We start from the raw sequence: 9,162 nt of genomic DNA, 5'->3' as shown, positions 1-9,162 counted from the left end.
AGTTAGAATTAATTCATGTAAGAATTCCATTGGTTTATTTTTAAGACAAGAATGTAATTAAAAGTGATAAAAAAAAATTTAGTAGATAAAGCCCTAAATTTGATTTTTGATTTTCCCTCCTTGAAAAGAAGTGGGTATATTGGAGATCAAAAGATTGGATCATTAAGATAAAATTTTGATCATTTTTAGTGGCTTTAAAGTAGTAAAGAAAACTCATGATTATCCTTAAACAAGTTAGAATATTAATCAAAACATTCCAAAAGATGAAGTTGGAGCCAAAATGTGCCCATGACAAAGGTGCCAATTAGCACCTTGTCACATAGACATGGATTCTAATCGGCACTTATAACTTGATTCCCACCAAATCCGAGTTTTATCATGTCATGTTAGCTCAAAATATTCTAACATGTTTGAGGATAAAAACAAGTTCAAAACTACTACAACAAATTAATGGAGTAAAAAAAAAAATTTATTTTTTCATTTCGCCCCTTATAAATAAAACCCTCATCATCAAATTGAAGGATTATAAAAATTCCAACTTTCTGTAGCAATAAAGTTATTAGAAAATTGAGACTTTGAGAGTAGTGAGGTGCGGCAAAAATTCTAAGAGAAAACGCTTTAAGGAGATATTAGATTGCTTATGCAACATTTACTCTTCCAAAGTCTTTAAACGCATTCATATGTACACATTCAACCTACTGAATACTTCAAGAAACCACATCAAGCAATCCACAATACAACATACGAAATGATTGATAACATAAGATGATATTCATTGTCCATATAACATATTCGAACACAACTTAACCCAAAAGCTTAAGATTACGAGTTTGGATTCAAATAAATTGTATTAATCACTCACTCTTCTCATTATTATTCAATTTGAAACTTCATTCATATTTGTATACTTAATAATCTCCTCCTCATGTGTGAGTTATTGCCTCTTTGTGAGCTACAAACAACAACTACTAGCTCTCTCATGCCTATGTTTTTTTTTTTTTTTCATCAACGCATCATCTACGAGACTTTTGTATGACATTCATGAAAGCCGTGTGTCAGCTTTGCATATTCATCCATGGACGCTTGCCCGCACGTCTGTCCATGGAAACCTCATGTAGAAATTTTGAGAGAGAAGACTTAATATTGTACAAACAATATCGTTTTAGTTTCAATTGTAAAACTACCACCATTGAAAGCAACCCATTTTAAAGCGTGAATGCACTAAGAATGTATCATTAACAATAAAACATTGAAATTTGACAATCAATAAATCTTGACCTATATGGGATGCCTGTAATCATTTAAAACTACTGGATTATATAAGCCAAACTCCTTACTAGAGCACCTTCAACCTCGAGGTCGTAGACCATGTCACTCATTCCCATCCTCTGTGCATTAACCTTTTTCATTGTACAGTTCAATTCTAGCTTGACTTTCTCACTGGTAACTATTTTCACGCATTCTTCTTTGTCTAACACACAATAAGCATCTTAAAAACGCCCACATTCCATCAAACAATTTTGTGGCCATGTACGTTAAATCGACTATAACTATCCCAAAGATTAAAGAAGATAACATTAAAGTAAATCTCCTGTTGAACACTTTATTACATGTTTACAGAAAAACGACAATTATCCAATACAACTGAACATAAATCACATTGCATACAGATTTAACAACAACAAAGTCTTGCTCCAATCTTTTACTTGCCAAATCCTTATAATAATTCCAAACGATTGCTTGATTCATTATATACATATAGAACTGGTTCACAGCACCAGCAGATGATGACGTACCGCACTTGTAAGGTTCACTTTGTAAGACGACCAAAGCTATCCAGTGCTCATCAACATCATACACGAGAAGGTATTTAGTATCACCAGGATACCCACTCCATGTCCCGGAGATATAAAATACAAATTGCATTATACACAGAAGTGAAGACTGTACTTGTTTTCACTCTGTAACGAAGTCTGGGGGTTGCTAAAATCTTGATCAGGATCTTAAATCTCACAATTCTACAAATATAAAATGTCAATGATTTAAACATTAATTTGAGTCTTTTAAGAGGGACTATTAAAATTCCAACCCAGATTGTGGTTTCTTTTAGAGAAACCTTTATACTGGACCAAAGTAAGGAACCCAATTTGGTAGTCTTTTTATGACTATTTTTCTGGGGGGTGGGGAGGGAAAGGGGGGAAGAGAAACAACCCAAGTTCAAATGACAATAAGTTGTAAAAGTTGGCCATAAGCCTTTGATTGTAAAAGACCATGGGTCTTTGGTTTGTAAAAGACTAGAAGTCTCTTTTTCTTTTGAGTTGAAAAAGAGTGAATCACTGTGAGAAGACTTTTAAGGAATGTTTGCAAATGTAAGTGGGAAAAGGAAGGCGACCCATTTTCAGCAAAATTCCCAAAACTTTGGTTGAATGTTGCTTACATGCATGAGGGATTTTACATGCAGGATTTCAGAGAATATTAATAATTCTTTGAGTTTTAGCTTTGTTTTTAAAGAATATTAAACCTTCTTTTGAACTTTATAAGAAAGACTAATATCCTTTTTAATTTAGCTGTCTTCAAAGAGTATTAAAAATTCTTCTACTCTTTCCAGGAAAGACTTTTTTTTTTTTTTTCATAAGTTTCCCAAGAAAGCCAATTTTTTTTTTTTTTTTTTTACCTTGTCTTATAAGTAATATTAAGAATTAATTATCTATCTAAATCATTAACATTCTTTAATTGTAAAATTTAAAGATCTTCAATCAGATCCTATGATCTGATCCGAAGACCCTCCCAAAGATCCTAGATATGATCCTGATTTTAACAACCCTGGTGAAACCTTTGGATTGATGATCTCTTCAAGCCACAACAAATCTTGATACTCTAGCTCAAACTGTTGCATAATAACACTGCAAGGTTAGTTTTCAGAAGACCAATTTATCTGAAGGTCATAAACACAAAGAAACCACATCAAATAAATCAAAAAGTACCCACAAATGCATATAACGAGTCTTGGGATGCAAATTATCACAACTTGTAATTTGTTGGAAAAACTTGCAAGATCAATAAATAAAAGATATCTTGAGAGTTTTTACTTACCTCTGCGATGGCATCTGAGCTATGGCATGACCCATTGTCCTTAACAGAGACCATGTTTTCCTGGGTTTCATCATCAAAAGGAAGATTATTTTGACTGCTATACTTGTAACGAAAGCAGTCATCTGGGTTACAAGGAGTCAAATCCCAGGACTCGGAGATATTGGGAGCTGACTCATTTGTGCCAGATTGGTGATGCACCCCCCAATGACCGCTGTTTAAGTCATTGGTGAAAGGGTAAGAGATGCAAGAAGAACCTAAATCTGCTTGCATATGCAAGTGTAATGGGGATAACATGTTGCAATCTAGTGGCTGTGGTGTGACAGGGAACATATTCAAGCCTGCCTCCACCTGCAAATCCGATGTTAGAAACATAAACGAATAAGATAGGTACTTAACTAGATAATTACCCTTGGAAGAGAGATGCAATTGTTTTATGCTTGAATTTAATTCCTTTCTCACCTCATCAGATGTTATTTCTGCCACTTCTTCTTTTGAAACATTAGTGTTATAGCCATTGTACTCAATAGGTGGTATAGTGCTAGATGTTATTGCATCAGAATTTTCTGCAGGACAACATCTGGGATAATTGTCCACTTCACTGCCTAATTCTGGAGACACTGAAGCTGCTACTAGCATAGCCTGTGCTTCTTCAGGAGAAGCTTTAACAGTGGTAGGAAATGAAACAGCAGGTGTAACGGAGGTTAAAGTTGATGGGGAGGAAAAGTTGCAATGTGGTGGCTCTGGTGGATGGGGATAGAACATTTTGTGCGCTTCCTCCATTCCCAGCTCACACTGATAAAAGAAACATGAATAACCACGATAAGTGTATAATTAGTTATCTGCACTTCTAATTCCCACAATTTTACAATAATAATAACAACTGTTCTAACCCTTGTAGCTCAACTAGTTGGCATCTCCTAGTGTTCCCCAATTGTAGCTATCAAATTATTAAAATTAAATAATTAAAAAAAAAAAACCTGTTTAAAGCTGAAAGTAAAATCTTTTCTCACTTCTGTAGCTTTTACTTCTGCCACTTGATTTTCTGCAGTGTACGCATTATAACCATTGTTACATGCAGGGGGTGCAGCAATATAAAATCTTGTTCTGCCATTAGTAGGATTCTTTTCAGCTTGCTCCAGCAATGCTTGAGATGCTGGATCCAATGTTGGTTCAGACTGTGTTTCTTCATAAGAAGATTTATTACCGATAAAAGTTGAAACGTCAGGAGTGATGGGGGGTAAAATTGATTGAGAGTCATCTGGAGGCGTGAAACAGAACTTATTCAAAAATTCCTCCACATTGAAATCAACCTGATGGAAGAAATATGAGTGCACAAGATAAGTACTTAATTAATTTACTATACTTGCAGTTCCAAACCCCCCCCCCCACCCCCCACCCACCCCCCAAAAAAAAACAAAAACCATAGATAGTGTTTAATGCTGAAACTAAGTCCTATCACCTCAGAGTTGAAGTTGTCACTTTTAAATTGAACAGGTGCTGTAGCATCAAACATCATTTCATCAGCATTAGAATAAAATGCAGATGGAGAGAACACATTCCAACTTTTCTCCACATTGCAATGATCCTGATATAAGAAACATGAGTGCACAAGATAAGTACTTGATTAATTTAATTTACTACTTCTAAATTCGAAAAGAAGAAGAAGAAGAATTGTCTAATGCTGAAACTAGGTCCTATCACCTCAGAAGATGTCATTTCTGCCTTCTGTTTTTCTGCAACATAAGCATTTTGGTAGTTGTAGTTGTCATTTTTACATTGAACGGGTTCTGTAGCATCTGACATCATTTCGTCCATATTAAAACCATCCTGATAGAAGAAACATTAGTGCACAAGATAAGTACTTGATTAATTTAATTTACTATACTTCTCAATTTGCAAAAAAGAAGAAGAAGAAGTGTCTAATGCTGAAACTAGGTCCTATCACCTCAGAAGATGTCATTTCTGCCCCCTGTTTTTCTGCAACATAAGCATTATGGTAGTTGTAGTTGTCTTTTTTACATTGAACAGATGCTGTAGCATCAGACAACATGTCATCAGAAATTTTAACATAACAAGATTGATTACTTGTTTGATGAGTTTCAGCTTGCACTTCCAATGCTGGAGATACAGGAGCCAGCGATGACTTAGACTTTGTTTCTTCAATACAAAATGTGGTATCAAGTGAAACAGCAGGTCCACCTTTGGTATTCTTTTCTCGATCAACGAATAAACGAATAAGGACCAAGGTCTTCTGCATAATGTTAAGCACCCAAGTGAATCGAACATCATTGCCTAATATAAACTACAAATTGAATTACCACAAAAATGCAAATAACAGTATGTAAATATGTATCAGAAATGTTATAACTAACAACAATGAAATAGAGGAGGTTGTCCTACAAAGCCATTTGATGTATAATAGTTATCAGTTTAAGGAAGCACCATTAGTAAAGCAAACTCACAATGAAGGCATCTACATAAATTTTGTTGTGAGTCAAGGGAGAAAATAGTTTAAAATTTTCTTCATTGATTCTAGAATCCTACAGTGATTAAAAAAGTTGTTGTAATTTGAGCTTGATGGAAGCACTTTCACACGAACAATTAAAAAAATATCTATATACAATAACAAATTTAAATGGTTCGGTCAACTCCATGCCCACAGGCCACATCCCCAAGCAACAACGCCAATCAATATCAGCAATATGGATTAGAACCACATTCAACCAAACCTCGCAAATTGATTAGCACACTTTCACAAGCATCAAACACAAACACAGATGTCACAAACTCCAATTACACCCAATACAAACTCTTAATTCCAACTAACAAACTCATAAACAAGATACTCACAATCTCAAAACCTTAACACACCCAGTGTTGCTCTTACATTAACAAGACAAACAAATTTTCAATTTATAGATGTATCTTTCAACTCAAAAGAAACCATCAAACTAGTTTTCAAAAAAAAAACCCGCCCCATGTTCTGCTAAGAGCCTCCTCCTCTTCTCAATGAGGGTAACTCTTGAGCTAAAACCACCAATCCCTAGCAACACTGTCTATATATAAGATTTCAGTATCTATCCCTTGATGGATTAAGAAATATCAAATTACTTATTAAATAAAAAAATGGATTTTCATTCCGCCGAGAAAATTCAAACCTAGTCGAAATAGGAATTTGAGACAATGGTTAACAAGAATAATGAATTATACCAAACCCTATGTAAAAGGATATAAATCCCACATTAGTACAAAGAGAAGTCAGGAGACATGATAGTCCCATATATAGAGTAGTAATGTAACTTTTGGGTTGTGCGTGATGATTCTAAAGAGATGTAACAAGATACGATAATCCTATAAATAGAGTGGTCATATTACTTTTGTGTTGTGTGTGAGAATCATAACATAATACTTTGCCAGTGCATTAATGGTGAGAACAGCTTTACTGTATTAAGGATTTGTGTAGTTTATGTTTATGGTTGTGGTTGTAATTCATATTATTACTAATAAATTTTGGTTGGCATTGTCTACCACAATAAATTTATAATTTACTTATCTTATGGTCCTTGCTATTTTAATATCTTATGTGTTGTTCACAACAAATTTGAATTAAAAGAATCATTCAAAAAAAATTTAAGACAAAAACAAAAAGCCAAAATAGATGCAGATTGTTTGGTAACACATTATCGTACTTTTTAAAAGTACAATTTAAACTTTAATTTGTTCTAGGTATAGCTTTTTCAAAATATCCATTTTCAAAACGCTTAATAACGAGCTGTACCGTACGGACCACTTAGTCATCTTTCTTTTAGCCAAGCACGCAAAATGCACATATAGTCTTTAATGTTAATAGTGCCTTTGATACGATGTTAAATAAATTACAGATGAGTGTAGAAGCGAAAGCATAATAGGGAACACAAGAGAATTATGTGGTTCAGCCACCACAGAGGAAACCCTTAAAGGCTCAAAAAACTGACTCAGGGTTTAGAGGAATTGGCCCTTAGATTTATTCCAATCAGCAGAAGTTTGGCAAGTTATCAAAGTTACGCAACTATCTTTGCATTCTGAAGTTATAAGAGAATCATATAAAACAACAACCTAAACTTTTCAAGTAAGGATAACTCGATTTATCACCAATTAAACATATCAAGAGATCATTGTTCAGCAAGAATGTTAACCCTCACTAAAAATTAACAAAATTTAACAGCTTCCATAATCTTTGCTGATTGAATCAATCCTCTTTTAATGAAGGTAAAAATGATTTTGGAGGCAAAACAATCTTTATTCAACAGAAAAAATAAATGAAAAAATCACTGGAGCAGTCAAGAAAAAATCTCAGGCTAATTTCACATCAATAAACAAACTAAATAGCAAAAGTCAACCTGACCGGGGTGTTTTCCATCAAACTCCTTCTGGGTGGTTCGGTACTCATGCATTTTCCACTCAGTCCTTTCTCCGTTAGGGGAGCGCCCTATATGGTAGACCAGTGACTTCTTCATTCCAATCACTTCCCCTCCAGACTTGATTTTCCGATCCTTACCAGTTGATTTCCAGAATCCTTTCTCGGTTGACCTGTTCATCGAACTCCCATTCTTATGCTTCAGGCTCTGTGCAGTGATGAAGTGCCACACTTTGTCCTTTGTAGGTATCCTAGCAAAATCTACAATCCAAGAAATCAGACTAAGCACAAAATTTTGACACCGATAAAATGAAAAAAAAAAAAAAAAATCAAATGAGCACCTATTTTATACGGGCATATTATGCAAATATTATGTTAATAGTAAAGTAAACTACTAACAAAATATAAGTTACAAAGACCAAGAAGTCACATAATGAAGAAGATTTAACAAATAATTTTACAAAGAGTGATTCAGAATTATGTTATCAAAGTCAGCAAAAAGGGAAAAAAAAAAAAGTACTACTAAATTCAACATAACAAATTAATATGGTAGTTCAACATAACTTCATTTCCAGATCTAAAATGAGAAGATCAAATGATCTATCATATTGAGTAAGTGCTAAATCATTCTCTGAATTCGGAAAAAAAAAATGAAAGTACTAATTTAAATTCAATCAACTACTTTTTTTTTTTTTGGTAAGGTAATGTTTTAAAGAAGAAAAACAACCATACAAGAGCAGAGGAACATACCCCCAATAATTCATCAGTCTTTATACAAAAGAAACTGCAAACTAGAAACAACATGAAACCAGACAACACCAAGACCAGAAAACAACACACACACACACACACAAAGGTTAGAACTTAGGAATTGTATAAAATCTATAACAAACTGAAGTAACAAACTTGTCCAGCAAAAATCTATAACAAGCAACAATCTGTAACAATTAACAAACAAATAATACAAGGAAAAAAAAAAAAAAAAAAAAAGCTCCTACCTTTAACAACAAAAGCAATAAATTTTCCAAGAATATGAAGGTGGGTGTGTGATAATAAGAAATAAGAAAATTACTTGGCAAATCCCAGGGCTCATATTTATAAATATCAATTTCGGGTATACGCCAAGTATTTTTATTATCATTCCCAGTTATCTTCAGCTTCAGGTAGTCATTAATGAGCTCATCGTCTGTGGGACTAAATCTGTACCCAGGTAGTGAATACAAATCTGGGTCACCCATAATTCACACACTCTCTCTCTCACTCTCTCTCACTCAAGCTTTTCTGAGAAACTAGCTAAGAAAGAAAATGAGAGGCAAGAGCAGTTGGTCTTGGTCTTCTTGTCTTTATACCACTTCAGCAGTAAGTAAAGCTATTCCCACCCAAACTATACAGTTAACCAAGTGGGTTCTGTTAACAGTGTGTTAAGGAGAATTTAAAAATGAATCCTTTTTTTTTTTCTAAATTCAAAAAAAAAAATTAGGACTAGAATATTTTTTCCACAACTCTATATGACATAAGGTGGTGAAGAAAATGCTTGATTCATACGGAATCTACAACTCTATGCGCCATAACCTTTCCCTTTGAAATTGGCTTTTAAGATCTCATGATATATAGTTAAATATTTGAATAAATCTGAACACTCTCATTTGTAAAAATAAAAAATAAAAAATTTA

At 33.8% G+C, this 9,162-nt stretch overlaps 1 protein-coding gene across 3 annotated transcripts; it reads right to left on the bottom strand.

The window, feature by feature from the left end:
• Positions 1-1,577: 1,577 nt before the first annotated feature.
• LOC142621222 (uncharacterized) lies at positions 1,578-8,798 on the bottom strand. Of its 3 annotated transcripts, none has more exons than XM_075794539.1 (9): positions 8,562-8,798; positions 7,473-7,750; positions 5,039-5,344; positions 4,795-4,920; positions 4,553-4,678; positions 4,071-4,403; positions 3,553-3,885; positions 3,094-3,441; positions 1,578-2,887 (listed from the first exon to the last, which is right to left on the bottom strand). In XM_075794539.1, exons 1-9 carry the CDS (start codon positions 8,725-8,727, stop codon positions 2,753-2,755), a joined length of 2,151 nt encoding a protein of 716 aa, XP_075650654.1. In that variant the 5' UTR covers positions 8,728-8,798; the 3' UTR covers positions 1,578-2,752. The 3 variants fall into 3 exon arrangements, with proteins under 3 accessions (XP_075650654.1, XP_075650655.1, XP_075650656.1); XM_075794540.1 differs by having other exon boundaries at positions 4,104-4,403; XM_075794541.1 differs by having other exon boundaries at positions 8,488-8,605.
• Between the last annotated feature and the right edge of the window lie 364 nt (positions 8,799-9,162).

The sequence above is a fragment of the Castanea sativa genome, chromosome 12, assembly GCF_040712315.1.
Source record: "Castanea sativa cultivar Marrone di Chiusa Pesio chromosome 12, ASM4071231v1".
NCBI lineage: Eukaryota > Viridiplantae > Streptophyta > Magnoliopsida > Fagales > Fagaceae > Castanea > Castanea sativa.
This window is presented reverse-complemented; position numbering and strand designations above follow the sequence as displayed.